This window comes from Suncus etruscus, chromosome 15 (assembly GCF_024139225.1).
Source record: "Suncus etruscus isolate mSunEtr1 chromosome 15, mSunEtr1.pri.cur, whole genome shotgun sequence".
Lineage (NCBI taxonomy): Eukaryota > Metazoa > Chordata > Mammalia > Eulipotyphla > Soricidae > Suncus > Suncus etruscus.
In genome coordinates, this window is record NC_064862.1 from 80360167 (window position 1) to 80381048 (window position 20882).

Genomic DNA, 20882 nt, shown 5'->3' on the forward strand with positions numbered 1-20882 from the left:
CCCAGGCAATACTAGGAGTGATTTCTGTGCTCTGAGCTCAGAGTAGCCCCTGAGCATCGCTGGGTATGGCCCCAAAACCAAAGCAACAAACCCACTGAAATTGTTCCAGTCCTTGGGAGAATCAAAAGGAAGGTTTGGGGACCAGTTTAGACCAGATGGGAGAGGTTTCTCTGCTGGGAGTTGGGCACCCCTGGGAGTGGCCTGAGGTATCCATAGAGGACCTACAAGCTGTTGCAAGCTCAGACCACCTGGACTCCACTTCCCCAGGGACACTGGGTCCCAGGGCCTTGGGTTAAGCTCAGAGAATCCAAACACCTGGGGTGAGGGAGCTCAAAAACACAACACAAAAGCAGACGATCCAAGGGGAAAAAAGGAAAAAGAAAAAGACATAGTTTGAAAAATCTGCATGGAAGGAAGAAACAGTCTGGCAGAAGGCTGTTATCCCTGGGGGAGGCCATGGGGTGGGCAGCCAAGTTTTCCATTGCGCTGTGACAGCAGGCAAGTTACTAAACCTCTCTGAGTCTTGCCTCCCTTTACAAGACATAAGCAGGGTGTCTTAGGTACACTTAGAAAGGAGATGTGCGTGAGAGGACTTTGAGAGAATAAAGAGAATGCTGAGGGTTTGGGGACATTCGTGAGAGGAAAAGTCTCAGAAGAGGGGACAGTGCTCTTGGTGGTGTGGGTGAGGTCACAGCTCAAACCTGTGCAGGGGCCAGGATAGGGCCAGGATGGTGCCTGGTGGCCCCAGAGTGCTTGGCACAACCCCACCTCTCCACACTTCACCCACCAGCTTCCATACCCCTTTTGGAGCTGGGCAGTCTGAGGAAAGATCCAGTCTTTCTCTCCTTCCTCCCCTCCCCCTTCTTCTTCCTTCTTCCTCTCTCTCCTCCTCCCTGCTTCTCTTTCTGAGGGATGTCTGGGCACTGTGGGGGCACTGACCCTTTCCAGACCCCTAGGATTTCCCTCTTCCCCTCACCCCTTCATCCCCTGTGAGTCCCCTGGACACTGCCTTGGGCTCAGAGATCACAGGGGGTGAACACTGGCCTTGTACCCATTCAAGATGCCCACCTGGGGTTGATCCCCAGCACCGCATAAGCTACCAGGTTTGCACCCCCAAATAAAAATCCAGGGGGCAGTTGATAAACTGACATCTGGGACTAGCTTGTGAAGGAGGGTCTGAGTCAGTACCCCTTCCAGGCTTGGGGTCCTCGAATGCCCACATGCTTGTCCCCCACAGGTGCTGGCCATGGAGGAGATGACCATTTGGGAGCAGCATACGGCCACGCTCTGCAAGGTGGGGAGCAGGGGGTGGTCTGGACAAAGAAGGGGCAGGGCATGGCCACTGTAGTGGTGGGCGGGGCATGGTGGTGGGCGGGACCTGACTGGAAGGGGCGGGGCCCGACTGGACGGGATGGGGCATGGTAATAAAACAGGCTTGGTTAGTGCAGATATGGTAATGGGCTGGGCTATGGTTGCCGGGAATGAGTAGTGGGTGGGGTCTAACTGGGTGGGGCGGGGCGGGGCCTGGCTGGATTGGGCGGGGCTGTAGTGGTGGGTGGGGCATGGGGTAGAGGGTGGTGGCATGGGCTGAACAGGGAGGGTCACCAAGTGGTTGGAGGGCCTCATTCTTATTCTCCCCACTAGGACCCTCGCAAGGGCTTCGGCATTGCCATCTCTGGGATCCGGGACCGGTCTGGGAGCTCCGTGGTGGTTTCGGATGTGGTGCCTGGGGGTCCAGCAGTGGGCCGGCTGCAGTGAGTTACCCTTGGGCAGCTTGGGGTGCTGGGAGCAGGAGGGAGCTCACTGCCCACTCACTGGTCAGCTGGGCCACTTAATGAGGCCCAGTGCAGTCCTGACCCAGAGCCTGGAACTTTCTCCCTGTCCAGTAAAGGTGAGGGATCTGACCGTGGGAGTCTGGAACGGGTGAGCAAGAAGCTGGTGGTGGTGGCTCTGCGGCCCGGAGTATGGGTCTGGAGCTGAGAGCCACATTCACAGACAGTATAGGATGGGGACTCCCAGGAAGACCATAGGGGGACCTTCATGTCCCCAAGACCATCCTCAGTCCTGTCATGGGCTTTCATGTTCTGCGAAGTGGATAGGAGCATCCTTTCTGGGGTCCATGCTCAGCAGTATCAGAGATCCATCCTTTCTGGGACCAAGCCCAGCAATATCGGGGATCTCCTAGCTCTCTAGCATGGGGGTTGCCGCCTTGCTGGCCTGGGTCCCATCCTATCTGGGAGTAGAGGCACAGGGATCTCAATAAGTGTTTGGGGATGTCAGAAGATCTACAGCTCTTGTAGATCTTGCACAAAGGTGGGTGCTGGGGAGACTGAGCCCCCTGGCTCCTCTCTGAGCCCCTTGGCTCCTCTCTGAGCCCCTGTCTCCCACCCAGGACTGGGGACCACATCGTCATGGTGAATGGCGTTCCCATGGAGACAGCTTCATCCACCTTCGCCATCCACATCCTGAAGACGTGCCACCGGGTGGCTGACATTGTAAGTGGGGACCAGGTGGCTCCACTTAGTCCTGTTCCTACTTTTGTGTTTACACCACTGGGGTGGGGGTTTGGGGCCATTCCTAGAGGTTTTGGGGGCTCCTCCTGGCTGTGCCAGGGATTAAACCCAAGTTTGATCAGGTGTGTTCCAGCCTCAGCACCACCCCCTGGGCCTGGCAGCTCCACTAGATCCTTTTTTCCTTTGAGGTTTTGAGGTCACATCCGGTAGTGATCACAGACTACTACTTGCAGCTGTTTGTGTTACTGGCCCTACTCCTTCCTCCTTCCTTCTTTCCTTCCTTCCCTCCCTCCCTCCCTCCTTCCCTTCCTTCCTTCCTTCCTTCCTTCCTTCCTTCCTTCCTTCCTTCCTTCCTTCCTTCCTTCCTTCCTTCCTTCCTTCCTTCCTTCCTCCCTCCCTCCCTCCCTCCCTTCCTTCCTTCCTTCCTTCCTTCCCACCCATCAATGACTCTATACTCAGGGATCTCTCCTGGTGGTTCTTGGGGGACTATATGTGGTACCAGGAGTTGAACTCCAGTACCTGCTGCGCTATGCTATGGCCTTGCTTCTCTTTCTGTGTCAGTGCAGAGGTTTCCAGGGCATGGGTTGTGAATTCGGGGGCAGATCCATGAAGTACCTCGGCTCTGCCTCCACAGACGGTGAAGCGACCTCGGAGGATCCAACTGCCCAGCTCTGCGGTGGGCACCTCTAGACCGGGGGACCACAGGGACAGTGAGGACGAGGCTGGGCCAGGCGGTGGCTATGAGGGTGACTCGTCCAGTGGCTCTGGCCGCTCCTGGAGTGAGCGCTCCCGCCGGCCCCGGGCTGGACACCGCAGCCGTGCCAGCAGTTGGGGGCGCAGGAGCCCGGGTGGGGGCTCCGAGGCCAACGGGCTGGCCCTGGTGTCGGGCTTCAAGCGGCTGCCACGGCAGGATGTGCAGATGCGGCCCCTGAAATCAGTGCTGGTGCGGAGGAGAGAGAGTGACGGTGAGCCAGGCTGGGGACTCCAACATTGGGGGGTTGCAACCATGCATGGCCTGGGTTTCCACTGTCCCCCAAATTCAGGGGTATAGGTACTCAGGACCCCACTCTCCCCACATTTAGGAACAAAACCATGCCATTCCCAGTACCCCACTGTCCCCCCAAATCAGGGGTGCAGCCATGCCCATTCCCGGTGCCCCACTGTCCCTTACTCATGAGGCCCTGAGTTCAAGCCCTGCAATGTCTGCTAGAGCTGTAAAAATGGGGTGTTGGGGCCAGTGGGAAGCGTGCTTTCCCAGGTGCCATCCCTGGCACCCCAGAGGGTCCCTTGCATCCTGGCAAGAGTGATCCCTGAGCACAGAGTCAGGAGTAACCCTGAGCATTGCTGGGTCTTTCCCAAAAGCAAAAATGGCTGCATTACACCATCCACTGTGTGGCCGCTGAGCTGTGCCAGGCCTGTAAGAAAGAAATCACCCCCTTACCCCAAAAGAGAGGGCTGGCCTGGCACATAAGGGCCCAGGTTTGCACCCACAACCCAAGCAGTGACCCAGAGCACTGAGCTGACAGGAACCCCAAGAACTGCTGGGTGTGGTCCTCAGAAACCAATAGAACAAAAGACTTTGGGGAGCTGAAAATGGCCCGCCTCTGTGGATCACCCCTGCTCCCCCCACTCGGTGATCCAGTCATGTGATCTCGGATCTGATGCAAATTGGGGTCAGCTCTTGGGTTGCCTGAAAAGCCATCTGGGGTCTGAGGACAGCCGAGAGGGACGGAGCTTCCCCTCCAGTGAACTTAGACCCTGTCTCAGTTTCCCTCCTTGCCCCCAGAGTTCGGAGTCAAACTGGGCAGTCAGATCTTCATCAAGCACATCACAGATTCCGGCCTCGCTGCCCAGAACCGTGGCCTGCAGGAAGGGGACCTTATTCTACAGGTGAGCCCTGGCCTGTGAGGGGGTCAGAAATGTGTCCTGCTATAGAAGCTTTGAGAAGGTGTAGCAGAGGGCATGTCTGCAAAACGTCCTCTGTCAAAGAATGGTTTCTAGGCCCCCTTACTCAGCTCCAATGGCTGCTTCTAGAACCTCAGTATCTAGTGAAAAACTCGGCTATGGTTAGGGTTAGGGTTAGGGTTAGGGTGTGGATTCGCAGACCACCCAGGACTAGAAATTAAAAGTCCAAAAAAAAAAAAAAGTAAAAAAACAGAAAAGTCCAGAACCATGCTTTTTGTTTTGCTTTATTTTTGTTTTATATTTATTTATTTATTTTATTATTATTATTATTTTTGCACCACACCTGGCAAATGCTCAAAGCTGACTCCTGGCTCTGCACTCAGGGATCATTCCTGGCAGTGCTGGGGTGACTCTATAGGACACCTGGGATTGAACCTGGGTCACTTGTATGCAAGGCAAGCGCCTTCCTTGCTGTACTATAGCTTAGAGAAGTAATTCTGTCTTAAAACTGGCTTCCAGGTTAGACCGTAGGGAGGGCACCTGTCTTGCATGTAGATGACCCAGGTTCAATCCCTGGCACCTTATGTGGTTCCCTGAACCACAGCTGGAGTGATCTCTGAATGCAGAGCCATGAGGGGGCTTTGAGCATTGCCTATGTGACCCAAATTAACACCCCTTGTTTTGGACTTGTTTTCTGTCTGTTTCTGGGCCACACCTGGCGGTGGGCGCTCAGGGCTGACTTCTGGCTCTGTGCTCAGCGATCACTTTGTGGTGCAAGGCAAGTGCCCTCGACCCGAGTCTTGGCTCTAATAATTTTTTTGATTGTCTCAGGACAGATTTTCATTCCACTTAGACTATTTCTAGAGACTGGAGAGAGAACACAGGAGGGGGGGGGCAGCACTTGCCTTGCATGTGGTTGATCCAGGTTTGATCTTGGGAACCCCATGTGATCCCTTGAGCCCTGCCAGAAGTGATCCCTGAACACAAAGTCAGGCTGGGTTGGCACCCAAATGAAAACAAAACAAAACAAAAAGTAGTTCTAGGACTGATGGACACTTATGTGATTATTCATGGTTTGAATCCAATCAGGGATAGAGCAATAGTACATCAGGGAGGGCAGCCTTGTGTGTGGCTGATTCGGGTTCGATCCATTGCACCTGATATGATCCCTCAAGCATTGTCAAGGTGCCCCAAACCTAAAGAAAAAATCCAATCTACTTACTCATAATGTCTGTTTTTAGTTCCCCCTATACCCCTAGGACCATGATAGGTTTCTAGTGGCCTCACAAAGCTACTTCCAATATCTCTCTCATGGACTACACGTCCCTTTTTCCTGATCTTCTGTTTCTTTTTTTTGGGGGGGGTCACACGCGGCAGTGCTCAGGGGCTACTCCTAGCATTATGCTCAGAAATCGCTCCTGGCAGGCTCAGGGGACCATATGGGATGCTGGGATTTGAACCACCATCCTTCTTCATGAAAGGCAAGCGCCTTAACCTCCATGCTATCTCTCCGGCCCCTGATCTTCTGTTTCTATTCAAATTAATGGATGGGCTTGAGCTATAACACAGCAGTAGGGAGTTTGCCTTGCACGTGGTCCCAGGTTCAATCCCCGGCATTCCATATGGTCCCTGGAGCCTGCCAGGAGCAATTTCTGAGAGCAGAGCAAGTAATAACCCCTGAGCACCACCTGGTGTGGCCCAAAACCCCAACCCCGCAAATTAATGAATTGAGGTGACGGGGTTATACCAGGCTCTGTATCTGGGGTTTGCTGGACCCAATGCTCAGCCTGCAGGCATGACTCAGTCCTGAACCCTGATTTCCTCTCAGATCAACGGGGTGTCCAGTGAGGGCTTGTCTCTGGCCGACACCCGGCGCCTGATCGAACAGTCGGATGGAAAACTGACTCTGCTGGTGCTCAGGGACAGGAGACAGTTTCTGGTGAACATCCCCCCGGCAGTCAGCGACAGCGACAGCTCCCTCCTGGATGGTGGGCTGGGAAGGGGGCCGGGAAGTGGGGCTTTGTGGGGGATAGGACCCCGGGTGTGCCACAGGGCAGTGGGCAGCAGGGAGCTCAGAGGCACACAGGTATGGCTTGGAGATGCCTCCGAGCTGACCTTTGCTCTGTGTCCGTGGGTGTTGGGTCCATGCAGAAGGCACCCAGGATGCTGAAAGACTGTTCACTGTCCTCTCCTCTCCTCTCTCACTTCTTTCTCCCCTCACCTCTCTTCCACAGACATCTCAGAGCTTGGCTCAGAGTTTTCCCAGGCGCCACCTTCCCACATTCCGCCACCACCCGGACATGGGCAACGAAGTCCAGATACCAGCCGAAGCAACTCCCCTGAGTATGTACCTGAACCCTCACCCCCATCAGACTGGGGTCAAGCAGGGAAGAATGTGGGTGTCTCTTTTCCTGAGGGTGCAGTACTTACTGGAGGAGAACTTCCCCTCCAAGCAACACTCACTTTTTGTTTTTGGGACACACCCAGCAGGGCTCAGGACTGACTGCTCTGTACTTGGGGATATTGTCTGGTTGACTCAGGGAACCCTATGGGGTGCTGGGGATTGAACCTGGGTCAACCACATGCAAGGCCAGAGCTATCCCCACTATACTATTGCTCTAACTTCCACACTCACTTTTATTTATTTATTTTTTTTTTATTTTGGGCCACACCCGGCGATGCTCCAGGGTTACTCCTAGCAATGCATTCAGAAATTGCTCCTGGCTTTGGGGACCATATGGGATGCGAGGGTATCAAACCACGGTCTGTCCTAGGTTAGCCGCATTCGAGGCAAACTCCCTATCATTTTTTTTTTTTTTTTGGTTTTTGGGTCACACTCGGCAGCTCTCAGGGGTTTCTCCTAGCTCTCTGCTTAGAAATCGCTCCTGGCAGGCTTGGGAAACCATATGGGATGCTTGGATTTGAACCACCGACCTTCTGCATACAAGACAAACACCTTACCTCCATGGTATCTCTCCGGCCCGCAAACTCCCTATCACTGGCACCACTGCTCCAGCTCCATACTCACTTTCTTTTGTTTTGTTTTGGGTCACACCCAGCAGCACTCAGAGGTTACTCCTGACTGTATCCTCAGATATTACTCCTGGCAGGCTTGGGAGACCATATGGGATGCCGAGGATTGAACCTGGGTCTGTCCCAGGATGGTGATGTGCAAGGCAAGCGCCCTGCTTGCTGTGCTATCACTCTGGCCACACTCACTTTTTTTTTTATGTGGTGTTCCTAATAGGGCTCAGGGAGCCTATGACTCCTCCCATGACTCTGCCAAAGAGGTCCAGTGGGACAACAATGGGCTCCATCTGGTGTGATTAGGGGTGCCTGTGTTCCAGGGATCAAATTGGTTTACAAGGCCCTGGGTCCCTGAGCCATGTCCCTGATCCCAACACTCAGACCTTCACATCTTCCCTGTCCTGTCTTCTGGGTTCTTGGGATCTGGGGCCAGAGCAGGGCATTTGCTTTGCATGCAGCTGACCCAAATTTGGGTCAGCTACCCATGTTGTTCCCTGAGCCTGCCAGAAATCATTCCTGAGCACTGCCGGCTGTGGCCCCCAAACAAAAAAACACCGAGAAATAAAAAAACCAATTTAGGAACTTGCTTAAAATGGAAGGGAGATGTGTAGAGATAGAACAGTGGGGAGAGTTCTGGCCTTTCACGAGCTCAGTCTGAATATCTGAACATCCGGGGTCAATCCAAACATCCCTGATGGTCCTCTGAGCCTGCCGTGAGTCAGCCCTGAGAACTGCTGGGTGTGATGACAAAAGCAACCCTCGCACCTCCACTGCCCTACCCCTATGTGTTCCCACCAGAGAAAGGACCAGGTATAGGAGGGAAAGTTCAGTGGATTCCAGAACTGCCTCAGAACCAGGTGAGTGGGCGAGGCACACCAGGGCAGAGTGGTCCCCTTAAGTCCCGGGTTTGGTGGTGGGTCCCCGCCAGTGCTAGGGAAGAGATTGGTTGTTTCTTTGTAGATTCCCCCAGGTCCACCACCTACGACATCTACCGGGTACCGAGCGGGCAGAGTATGGAGGATCGTGGGTATGTGATCATGGTAACCCCTAATCCCCTCCATCCCCTGTACCTGCTGGCCCTAGGGGAAGGGGCATGGCTCTTAGATGCTCCGCCCAGTGAAGGGGCGAGTCTTCCCATCACCCCACCCACCCACTGCTCCCACTTAACAGGTACAGCCCTGATTCCAGATTGGTCCGTTTCATCAAAGGCGCCAACATAGGGCTGAAGCTGGCTGGGGGCAATGATGTGGGCATCTTCATCTCAGGGGTGCAGAAAGGGAGCCCGGCTGATGGGCAGGGCATTCAGGAAGGGGACGAGATTCTGCAGGTGAGGAAGAGGAGTGAACCTGTTGCAAGGTGGTATCCCCCAATCTGCTTGCAACCCCCATTCCCATCCTCACCTCTGTATCCACCCTGGGGTTGACGAGATCCCAAAGACATCGGAAGCCATTGTGGACAGCCTTTGTGACCATGGCTGGCTTCTGTCCTTTTTCCAGTGTCCAGCTCAGGACCCAGCCTGGTCACATCTGCTTTCATCTCTGCTGTCCTCATGCAGACCATGATCTTTTGGCCTTTTCCCTCCTTTCAAAGTCATGATCTCTAGCTGTGACCTTGAGACTCCTGTGTCTGCCTGTGCCAGCAATAGCCCTCTTTCCCTTCAGTGTCATGGTCTCCTCACAGCGGGGTGCTACAGCCCCTGATCCTGGCCTTGGGGGGGGGTCAAAGCTTCTATTGGGGATGCTACTGTGGGAAAGACCATCCCCGACAATAGGGCCTTTGATGGCAGGTCTGGGAGGAGGGGTCATGGTGGCACTGGGTTTGGTCCTGAGAAGGAGCTGGGGGCTCGCTCTCTGTCTGGCAGGTGAATGACACCCCATTCCGAAACCTCACCCGGGAGGAGGCCGTGCAGTTCCTACTGGGGCTGCAGCCTGGAGAGGAAGTGGAATTGGTGACACAGAGGAAGCAAGACAGTGAGTGTGTGTGTGTATGTGCATGGAAGATGGGTACACCACTGGCCAAGCATGTGTAAACATGTATGCATGTGTGAGCATGCATGCATGCGTGTCTGAGCCTGGGATTGGAGCGAGTGTGGTGGGCACGAGAGCATTAGGCAAGGTGTGTCCCTCCACCCTCTCCACAGTCTATCGGAAGATGGTGGAGTCTCGCGTGGGCGACTCCTTCTATGTGCGGACACACTTTGAGCATGAGCCCGCGCCCCCATACGGCTTGGGCTTCACCCGAGGGGACGTCTTCCATGTGCTGGACACGCTGTACCCAGCGCCCGGCCACAGCCAGGCCCGAGGAGGCCACTGGCTGGCGGTGCGCATGGGCCGAGATCTGCGGGAGATGGAGCGGGGCATCATCCCCAACCAGAGCAGGTAGGGACGTCCCCAGCACCTGCAACTTTAGTTTCCCCATGCTGGCACATTGAGCATGTCTGGTCCCTCAGGCTGGGGATCCGGGACTCTCATCCCTTAGCCCTCTGGAGAAGAATTGGGGACCCTCTCCTGCCCCAGATTCTAGAGGTGCCTCATCCAGGCTCTGATTGCACCTACACTGCCTGTGGCCGACAGGAACGGGGTGCTCTTGGCCCTTCCTGGGCCTACCTGTCACTTTGCTCCCCCAGGGCTGAGCAGCTGGCCAGCCTGGAGGCAGCCCAGCGGGCGGTGGGTGTGGGGCCCAATGCCTCTGCCATGGGCTCCAACGCCCGGGCCGAGTTCTGGCGGCTACGGGGACTCCGCCGTGGAGCCAAGCGGAGCAGCCAGCAGAGCCGCGAGGACCTGTCGGCTTTGACCAAACAGGGCCGCTACCCGCCCTACGAGCGAGTGGTGCTTCGAGAAGGTGAGCAGGGCCAGAGACACTGGGCGGGTTTTGGAAGGCCTGATGTGATTGGGTCAGAGAGTGGGAGGGGCTTGTGCGATGGGGTGGGACTTGGTAAGCTTAATGTGATTGGTGTAGGGCTTGGCAGGCCTGATGTGATTGGAGCAGGAAGTGGGAGGGGCTTGTGCAATGGGACGGGGTTTGGCAGACTTAACCATGGTTGGGGTGGGGCTTGGCAGGCCTAGTATGATTGGGGTGGGGCTTGGCTGGCCTGATATGATTGGGCAGGACTTGCGAGATAGGGCGGGGCTTAGCTGGCCTGATGTGATCAAGCTGGGCTGGGGACTTGGGAGGGGATATAAGGGGACCTGGTTGAACCTAGCTGGAATAGGGTAGTTGGGTAAGGTCAGAGGGATCTGGCATGGGTGGCCCTAGGGCAACCCTGGGGGAGGAGCAGATGGCCTCAAAGTTGGGGGTCCTAGGAAAGAGCAAGGCTTTAGGGTTTGTATGTGTGGGACCCCTGGAGGCCTCAGCTTCCCAGGACTGATCCACTGGCTTCTTCATTGATCTGTGGGCATGCTTGGGCACATGAGTGACTTGGACCCCCTGGGCCCTGTTTGGGAGCCCCCTTCAAAGAGAGAATAGCAAAGCTACGTACTAGGGCTGGAGACATAGGGACACTAAGGAGAGCACAGGGACACTAAGCTTACTGGATTTCATTTTGCACCACATCTGACCCCTGAGTGACCTGGACTGATCCCTGAGCACAAAGCCAGGAGTAAGCTCTGAGCATCACCGGGTATGACCCAAAAGAAAAAAGGAATTAACTCCTTGGCTTCTCCCCCTCTAGAAATACCTGTTTTTGTTTTTCTTGGGATGATGGTGGTGGTGGTGGTGGTGGTTGTGGTGAGAGGCCCATACCCAGATGTGCTCAATGTTTATTCCTGGCTCTGCACTCAGGAATTACTACGGGTGGTTTTGGGGGACATATGGGATACGGGAGCTCAAACCTGGGTTGGCCTTGGAGCCAGAGCTATAGATAGCACAGTGGGTGGGGAGCTTGCCTTGCATGCAACACATCCAGGTTTAATCCCAGGCATCCATTTGGTTCCCCAAACCAGCCAGGAGTGATTCCTGAGTGCACAGCCAGGAATAGCCCCTGAGCATGCCAGGTGTGGCCCCAACCAAAACAAAACATAGCAAACAAGCAAAAATACCCTGAGTTGGCCTATGCTTGGCCTTACACAAACACCCTTCTTCCTGTTCTCTGTGGCACCCAAGATAGGTATTTCTTTTATTTTTAAACTTTGGGCCATACCTAGTGGTGTCCTGGGCTCAGGGAACCATATCTTTCCACTCCTGAAATGTTGTTTTGTAAACTGCCCATTTCTGACCCTCCTTTGCCCAGGAATGCAACACAGGCCCACACTGCTTGAAACACTTGTGATTCATTCTGCCTTTGATTTTGTATTATTTTGGCCCTTACGCATTGCCAGCTGTACAATCTTGCCAACTGGTTCAGGAAACTCTCATTCAATGTCTGGGGTTTAGATCCACAATATAGGAAGCCAGCCCGGAGGAAATGAAGCAGCCAGAGGACAGTGGCATTTGCCACCAACGGAGTCATGATAATCATGTTCTTTCCGATCCACAGCCAGCTTTAAGCGCCCTGTGGTTATTCTGGGCCCTGTGGCTGATGTGGCTATGCAGAAGCTGACCGCTGAGATGCCCCATCAGTTTGAAATCGCAGGTGAGAGACCAGCGCCCCTAAAGACCTGGGGCTGAGGCGGCTGATGAAGGAGTGTTTTTTGGGGAAGAGAATAATGGGGCCAGTGTGGAGTAAAGGAAGGCTAGTGTTTTCCTTGCATGTAATTGACCTGGTTTGACCTTTGACATCCTATATGGTTCCCGAGCACCTCCAGGAGTGATTCCTGAGTGCAGTGCCAGGAGTGGTCCCTGAGCATCCCCAGATGTAGCTCCCTTCCAAAAAAAGAGAGAATAGCCTTGGCCACTAGTCATTCTGTAGAGCCTCTGAATACTTTCCAATAGTCCACCAGAATCCCCTAACACTCTCTCTCTCTCTCTGTCTCTCTGTCTCTCTGTCTCTCTGTCTCTCTCTGTCTCTCTCTCTCTCTCTCTCTCTCTCTCTCTCTCTCTCTCTCTCTCTCTCTCTCTCTCTCTCTCTCTCTAGCTAACATGCTTGAGAGATTCCTTGTCTGCTCAAGAGATTCATTCACTGAGTTTCAAGGGCTCTGGGGGAAATCAGAATAAACACCTTCAGGGGCCGGAGAGATAGCATGAAGATAGGGCATTTGCCTTGCATGCAGAGGACAGTGGTTCGAATCTCAGCATTCCATATGGTCCTCCAAGCCTGCCAGGAGTGATTTCTGAGCGTAGAGCCAGGACCAGCCCCTGAGTGCTGCCGGGTGTGACCCCCCCAAAAAAAAATAAAACAGAATAAATACCTTCAGAAATGGGGGTGAGGGCCAGAGCAATAGCATAGTGGTAGTGCATTTGTCTTGCAAGGGGACAACCCAGGACAGACCCAGGTTCGATTTCTGGCATCCCATATGGTTCCCTGAGCCTGCCAGGACTGATTTCTGAGCTCAGAGCCAGGAGTAACTTCCGAGCACCATGGATGTGGCCCCAAAATCAAACCAAAACCAAAACAGAAATGGGGGTGAGGCCATGGTTACCATGTGGTGCCATGAGTGACAAGCCCCTGATTTGATTCCCAAAAGCATGAGATAAAAAATAACAAAAAGTTAGGGCTAAAGCAGTAGTTCAGTGAGGAGGGCATCTGCCTTGCATAAAGTCAACCTGGGTTTGATTCTCAGCTTTCCATAAGGTCTTCTGCAGCCTCCCAGGAATGATCCCAGAGCACAGATCCAGGAATAAGTCCTGAACTTATATAGTGTGAGCCTCCCTGCAAATTAAAAAGTTACAAAAAATGTTCCAATTACAGCTCCAGACCAAAATTGGGCCACTCCTGAGTTTTATACAGCCTAGTAGCTAAGATTAGTACTTATAGACTTTAAAATGGTTGAGCAGGCTGGAGAGAGAGTACGTTGGACAAGTTGCTGCCTTCCATGTTCCTGATCTGGATTCGATCCTCAGCGTTCCATATGGTCCTTTAAGCACCACCAGGAGTCTTTCCTGAATGCAAAACCAGGAGTAGCTCCTGAGCATTGCCGGGTATGAGATAAAAACTAAAAATAAAAAAAATAATAAATGGATGCAAAGAACTTTAAAAAATAATTTGGGGTTGGGGACTGGAGTTATAGGCGATAAGGCACTTGGCTTGCTTCCTACCAATCCCAGTTCATCCTCCTGCACCTCATACTTTTAGAAGTCACTCTTAAACAGAGAGCCACTGAGCACTGCTGGGCATGGTCCCTCAAACTGGGGGGAAACATGAAAACAATGGAATGATTAGAGATGCTCTAATCATAGGGCAGTATAAGAGGCAAATAATTGGTGGGAAGGGTGCAAGTGTCCATCTACACAGTGTCTGTCTCATTCTGGAGCTTTCTCAGCCTTAAAGGGCACCTGATTCCACTGCCACATGGGGAATGTGGGAGACAGGAGCTCAGACGTGGGATCAGGAGCTGACAGGACTGCATAGCCTTAGGCCCTCTTCCTAGGACAGGGGTCCTCAAATTACAGCTCGTGGACCACATGCGGCCCGCCAAGGACATTTATCCAGCCCGCGAGTGTTGTTTGCTGCTGCTACTTGTCCAGCTTAGCAGCCAACTTGTCCCTGACCCCCATTGTGATATATGCACTGCACTTTCTGACTCCCCTTCTTTTCTCTGTCTCTTGATTCCTCCTCTCTGTCTCAGACAAGGGTCCTCAAACTATGCCCATGGGCCACTATTGTTTATAGTTTTTATTTGTTTGTTTGGTTTTTGTGACCACACTGGTGGTGCTCAGGGATTACTCCTGGCTCTGTGCTCAGAAATCGCCCCAGGCAGACTCGGGGGACTATAGGGGATGCCAGGAATCGAATCACCATTTCCTGGGTTGGCTGCACGCAAGGCAAATGCCCTACCGCTGTGCTATCTCTACAGCCCCCATAGTTTTTTTTTAAACTATAATCTGCCCTTCAAGGATCTGATGGACAGTGAAACTGGCCCCCTGTTTAAAGAGTTTGAGGACCACTGTCATAGAAGGTCACTAAGGAGCCCCTTCAGAGAGGAGGTTAGTGGGAAGGGCAAAGACTGGGGAAGGTATGTTTGTTGGGATGTTTGCAGCCCCTGAACCTTGAGCTTTTTTTTTTTTTTTTTTTAATTTTGGGTCACACCCAGCAGCGCTCAGAGGTTCCTCCTGGCTCCACACTCAGAAATCACCCCCGTTAGGCTCAGGGGACCATATGGGATGCCAGGATTCGAACCACCGTCCTTCTGCACGCAAGGCAAATAATGCCTTACTGCTGTGCTATCCCTCCAGCCCCGAGCTTTTAATAATGTTTCCATTTAACTAATTTTGCCACCATAAAGCAAAGAGGCCAGTTGTGCCCACACTCAGTTTGTTGGCCTCCCAGAAGAACAGGTTGTTTCTTCTGTCCATGGATAGCTAATAGCTATCCATGAGGACTTCCTGGATGATGGGAAAGGAGTTTCAGAGGGCCTCCTTCTTCATGGGCCCCAGGCCCTGCTCCATTTTAAGGACCCTGATCCTGAGCTGTGTTCTGTTGTTCTGGAGCTCTGTGTCCCTGTCAGGCACAGGGTCCAGGAGTATTTGTCTCTGCTTCGGGGAGGGAAGGTGCTGTTACTCTTGGGCTCGAGGGCAGCCTGGAGCCATGATGGGTCCTGAGCAGGAGAGCTGGAGACAGGCAGGAGAGCTGGGTCACCCTCCACTTTCCTCCACAGAGAGCATCTTGAGGACCGAGAGTCCCTCCAAGATCATCAAACTGGATACTGTGCGCGTCATCGCCGAGCGGGTGAGCAGTGCTCTTGTGTTGAGAGTTCTGGACCGGGTGCCACCCCATCTCCTTGCACCCCACCATGCCCCAATGGTTTCTGTCACGCTAGAAAGGCAGGATGAGAGGACGCGGCTGACTTCCCCCACTGTGCTGGCTCAAACTGAGAAGAGCTGGGGGTCCTCTCCCACTCCAGGCTCTAGCCCCAAAACTTGGTGTCCCTCCTATGACAAGCTTCATCCCCCTCCCTGTCTTGGGGCCTGTTCCTACAGCAAGCTCCATCCCCCAACTTGGGGTCCCCTCCCACGACAGACTCTGTCTTGGGGCCTGTCACTACTGTAGGCTCTGTCCCCCAAATTGGGGTCACCTCCTACCCCAGGCTTCATCCCCACGAACTTGGGGTCCCCTCCTATGACAGGCTCTGTCCCCCATCTTGGACCTATTCCTACAGCAAGCCCCATCCCCCCAACTTGGGGGTCCCCTTCTATGACAGGCTCTGTCTACCTGTCTTGAAGCCTGTCACTACTACAAGCTTCGTCCCCCCAACTCAGGGTCCCCTCCTAACCCTGACTCCATCCCCATGGATTCGGGGTCCCCTCCTATGATAGGCTCCATCCCCCTGTCTTGGGGCCTGTTCCTACAGCAAGTTTCATCCCTGAAACTTGGGGTCCACTCCCACCTTAACCTCCTTTGGGTCCCCTCTGCCCCCTGCCCTGTCCCTCTAAATCTCGGCTTCCCCTCAGGACAAGCACGCACTCCTGGATGTGACGCCGGCAGCCGTGGAGCGGCTCAACTATGTACAGTACTACCCCATCGTGGTCTTCTTCGTCCCTGAGAGTCACAAGGCCCTCAAGACGCTGCGCCAGTGGCTCGCCCCGGCCTCACGTCGTAGCTCCCGGCGGCTGTACGCGCAGGCTCGGAAGCTGCAGAAGCACAGCGAACATCTCTTCACAGGTGCTCCCAGCAAGAGGGGGTGCCGGGTGGGTGGGCCCTGGGGAGCCCCTGGCACTCACGCATCTCTCCTGCAGCCAGCATCCCCCTGCACGGCCTGAGTGACAGCTGGTATGAAGAGTTGAAGGCTGTGATCCGCGAGCAGCAGGCGCGCCCCATCTGGACGGCCGAGGACCAGGTACCCGGGCCGGGCACACTGGCTCCAACGCTGGAGCTGGGGTTCTGCAAGATTGGTTTGCTTGCTTGGGGTTGAAGTGGTAGGACAGAGAGGAGGACGTTTGCCTAGTACGCAGTTGACCTGGGTTCCATCTGCAGAATCCCTTAGGGTCTCCTAGCACAGAGTCAGGAGTAACCCTTGACCATGGCTGGGTATGGGCCCCAAACTTAAGATTTGTTTATTTGGGTTGGCTTTCCTAAGCTGGGTGAGTCAGTACTCAGACCTGGCTCTGCTGGGGACATAGGTCATTTTAACAGGATTTGGGGGACCATATGTAGTGTTGGGGATCAAAGAGGTCTGCAGTGTGCAAAGCAAGTGTCTTTCCCTCTGCTCAGTTCTGACCATCTCCTCTTCTTCCTTTCTTGTTTCCTTGCTTTCTTTTTCTTTCCATTTCTCCTGTCCTTCCTTTTCTCCTTCCTTCCTTCCTTCCTTCCTTCCTTCCTTCCTTCCTTCCTTCCTTCCTTCCTTCCTTCCTTCCTTCCTTCCTTCCTTCCTTCCTTCCTTCCTTCCTTCCTTCCTTCCTCCCTCCCTCCCTCCCTCCCTCCCTCCCTCCCTCCCTCCCTCCCTGCCTCCCTCCCTCCCTCCCTGCCTGCCTCCCTCCCTCCCTCCCTGCCTCCCTCCCTCCCTCCCTCCCTCCCTCCCTCCCTCCCTCCCTCCCTCCCTCCCTCCCTCCCTCCCTTCCTTCCTTCCTTCCTTCCTTCCTTCCTTCCTTCCTTCCTTCCTTCCTTCCTTCCTTCCTTCCATCCATCCATCCATTTGGGCCACACCCAGCAATGCTCCAGGCTGGTTTGTGGCTCTGCACTCTGGAGTCAGTCCTTGCAAAGTTTGGGGGACCCCATGGGGTAACTCAGGTTCTCTGTGTGCAGAGAAGTGCCTCCCTCCCTGTATTATCTCTCCAGTTCAGGATGAACTTTTTTCTTCTGCAGTTTTCATTGTCCCAAGCTCAGGGGTCAACGATTTGGAGGGGAAGGAGAGGTCAAGCCATGCTGAGTGGTGCTGGCCTAACACTGCCTTAAGTGGCATTGTGAGGGGTGGGGGTACAGGAATATGATCCTAGGAGGTTAAGATTGGGGTAAGTCTTGGCATGGACAGGTTATGCTTCCCTTTTTTGACAGCTTGACAGTGCCTCGGAGGACAACCTGGACCTACCGCACCGAGGCCTGGCTGACAGCTCTGCAGATCTGAGCTGTGACAGCCGTGTCAACAGCGACTACGACACGGATGGTGAAGGTGGCGTCTATACGGATGGTGAGGGTGGGCTGCACACGGATGTAGATGACGAGCCCCCGGTGCCAGCCCTGGCCCGATCCTCGGAGCCTGTGCTGGCGGACAGGTCGCAGAGCCCCCGGCATTATGAGTATCGGGAGACCCAGGTGAGCAGGGCACTGTTGAGGGGTCCCCACTGAACAGGTGCCAACAGGGTCCTCTAGGCACTGCCCTGATTCCCTCCTAGTAGTGGCTGTGTTGGGAATGAGTTAAAAGCTGAGTCTTTTTTTTTGTTTTTGGGGCCACACCTGGTGACACTCGGGGGTTACTCCTGGTTATGTGCTCAGAAATCGCTCCTGGCTTGGGGGGCCATATGAAACACCAGGGGATCGAACTGTGGTCCGTCCTAGGCTAGTGCGGTCAAGACAGATGCCTTACTGCTTGCACCACTACTCCGGCCCTAAAATAGCCAAGTCTTTTTTTTTGTTTGGTTTTTTTTTTTTCGGCCACACCCATTTGATGCTCAGGGGTTACTCCTGGCTAAGCGCTCAGAAATTGCCCCTGGCTTGGGGGGACCGTATGGGATGCCGGGGGATAGAACCACGGTCCTTCCTTGGCTAGTGCTTGCAAGGCAGACACCTTACCTTTAGCGCCACCTCACCAGCCCCAGTAAATAGCCAAGTCTTGATCCGGGCAAGCATGCCCTTATCTGGCAGCAGGAGAGCTGAGTGTCTACAAGACACCAGCCACTTGTGTGGACGCCACACTTGTGGACTCGGTTTGAGTCCCGGAACATGGTGCTTGAGAGTTTCCGACGACAAATAGCTACTGAGCACTTATGTGGGTGTAGCTTCAGCTCCCAGGGTGCTTTTTCAGTATCCTCAGGTGACTCCACTTTCTCCTGGCACCCCAGGAAAAGGCCAAAGCCCCTGTGTATGGCATCTTCGGCAGAACAGTGCCCACAGTATGTGTGTGCTTAGATAATTTTACAGACCACCTCTGACTTCAGACCCATATGGCCAGTGTTCCGGGTCAGAACCAGAGGGTTTAGATTCAATACTCACCCACCAGGCTTGTGCTGTGTCCAACCTGCTCTATCATCCAGAGCAATCTGAGAATGGGGCAACTGTTTTTGTTTTATTTTTTGGGGGGGCTAACCACATACAGTAGTGTCAGGGCTGCCTTGACTCTACAGGCAGAGCCTGATGGGCTCTGGGGACCTTATGAGTTAGTCAAAACCAGGTTGGCCTCCTAGAAGGTGCTGTGCTATTCCTTTGGCTCCCACCCTATTCTTTGACCCTGTTTCTCTTTTCCCCAAACTACTCTTGCTATGGTTCTCAATGCTTGTCTGGGGGAGGCCCACAGAGCACACCCCACCACACACACTTTCACACACATGCCCACATGCCTGGCCTCGAACTGCCATGCTATTCACATGTGCTGCCAGAAGTTGCATTTTCTGGTTGGTGCTCACTCACCACTGACCTATGGTGTGTGTGTGTGTGTGTGTGTGTGTGTGTGTGTGTGTGTGTGTGTGTGTGTGTGATAGATAGAGAGATAGAGAGGGGGGGGGAGAGAGAGATTTTTTCCTGACACAGGGTCCATGACCAGAAATCCCACGGTGTCAGTGACCACACACAGCAAGCTCCAGGGTCACTTGGGCACATGTGGGGTTGAACTTGGGACCCTTCGTCTACAAGGCGGAAGCTCCAGACCAGTGCTATTGTTCTCAGAGCCTGCCCAGTATGTTCCATCTCCATCCACCCACACCACCAAGCCTTGGTCTGGACCTGGTGGTGCCTGGGGGCCAGTACCCTTAGCCCTATGTCAGGGGGTCAATCCCAATGCTGCCTGGGGAACATCTGGTGCAGAAGACTGAACCCAGGATTTGCACATGCAAAGCTCAATGCTGGTCCCTGGAGAGCTCTCTGGGAATACGAGCCTCTGAGGCATTTTGCAGTCTCTTGCAGCTGATATTCTCGGGAGATCTCACCCAAGGTCCTTTCCAATTCTAAACTTGGGACTGGACAGACAGTACAGTACAAGCGACAGGGCCCTTGATTTGCATGTGGCCATCCCAGGTTCTGTCCCTGGCACCAAGCAGGGTTGGTGCCACCCTAGATTGATCAGCAGGGCCGGAGTCAGAAGGTCAGTGGGAGCAATGACTGTGAGGTGGCCAGGAGCTGGGGGCTGTAGTGGGATGTTTGTTAGATATCCGCTCTTGGATCTTGCTCCCCCAAAAGGGGTTTGTCCCTTTAAGAAACCTTTCAGTTAGAGACTCCTGTATCTAATCAAGAAGCTGTGTGTTGGGGCCTGAGCGATAGCACAGTGGTAGGGTGTTTGCCTCGCACGCAGCTGACCCAGAACAGACCTGGTTTCGATCCCTGGCATCCCATATAGTCCTCCCGAGTCAGGAGCGGTTTCTGAGTGCATAGTCACTGGACGTGGCCCACCCAACCAAAGTAAGAGAGAGAAGCAGTGTGTTTTCGGGGTTGGGGGTGGATAAGAACCAGAGCTGGAGGCTGGTGGGGGTGGCTAGTGATGTTGACGATTATTGGAAACTGGCTGCGTTTTCCAAAGAGCTTTGCTGTGAAGACCCTGGCCTCCTTCCTGCCTGTTTGTCCTATTAAACCTGTTCTGAGAAAAAACCCACCCCTGCCTGGCCAGAATCTGTGCAGCAAGGGGCAGGAGACAAATTCTTTACAATGGATTTTTCTCTCTCCCTAGGTGGAGAGCCGTCCACCCCAGGGCCGGTGGCAACAACGGGACAGCATTCGGTAAGCCAGTAAACTAACAGCCCTTCCCCTGGGCCTTAGGCCTTGAGAGTGGAGTACGGATCTTGAACCAAGTTATGCACTCATGGTGTTTCTGGCCACGAGGGCAAGATAAAGCCAGCAGAGTCATTCCAAGCCCCTTGTTCTCAGGGTCTCAGGAGAACGAATCTTCCTGTGAGGGTGGAAAGGCTTCCTGAAGGGGGAGGAGCATGGGAGCTGGGGTTCTAAAGGATGTGTAGGAGTTGGTGAGCAAGGTTTGTCTCCAAATGCTTGTCTAGCTCATTTCTATCTAAAGCCAATTAAAGGCAGGTCAAGGTCATAATTGGTCCACTTGCAGACTTTTCCCTATTTCCTCATCCCCAGGACATATGAGCGGGAGGCTCTGAGGAAAAAGTTTACACGAGCCCGAGACATGGAGTCCTCAGACGAAGACTGGGGCCCGGCCACCGACCTGTGACCTCCCTCGTGGTAGCCAGCTGTGCCTGTTTGGAGCTAAGACTCAGTTTTTCATGCAGAGCCGAGAGCCTGCTGCCCAGTGCCTGGTCTCT

General features: G+C 54.0%; 1 protein-coding gene across 1 annotated transcript; it reads left to right on the forward strand.

Moving 5' to 3' along the window:
* Positions 1-1238: 1238 nt before the first annotated feature.
* TJP3 (tight junction protein 3) lies at positions 1239-20820 on the forward strand. The gene is made up of 20 exons (XM_049788721.1): positions 1239-1294; positions 1645-1754; positions 2393-2495; positions 3148-3478; positions 4300-4403; positions 6247-6406; positions 6653-6761; positions 8244-8306; positions 8374-8472; positions 8616-8772; positions 9307-9415; positions 9586-9823; positions 10072-10286; positions 11920-12015; positions 15137-15207; positions 15930-16140; positions 16215-16315; positions 17470-17727; positions 20288-20337; positions 20698-20820. Exons 1-20 carry the CDS (start codon positions 1247-1249, stop codon positions 20789-20791), a joined length of 2727 nt encoding a protein of 908 aa, XP_049644678.1. The 5' UTR covers positions 1239-1246; the 3' UTR covers positions 20792-20820.
* The last annotated feature ends 62 nt before the right edge of the window (positions 20821-20882 follow it).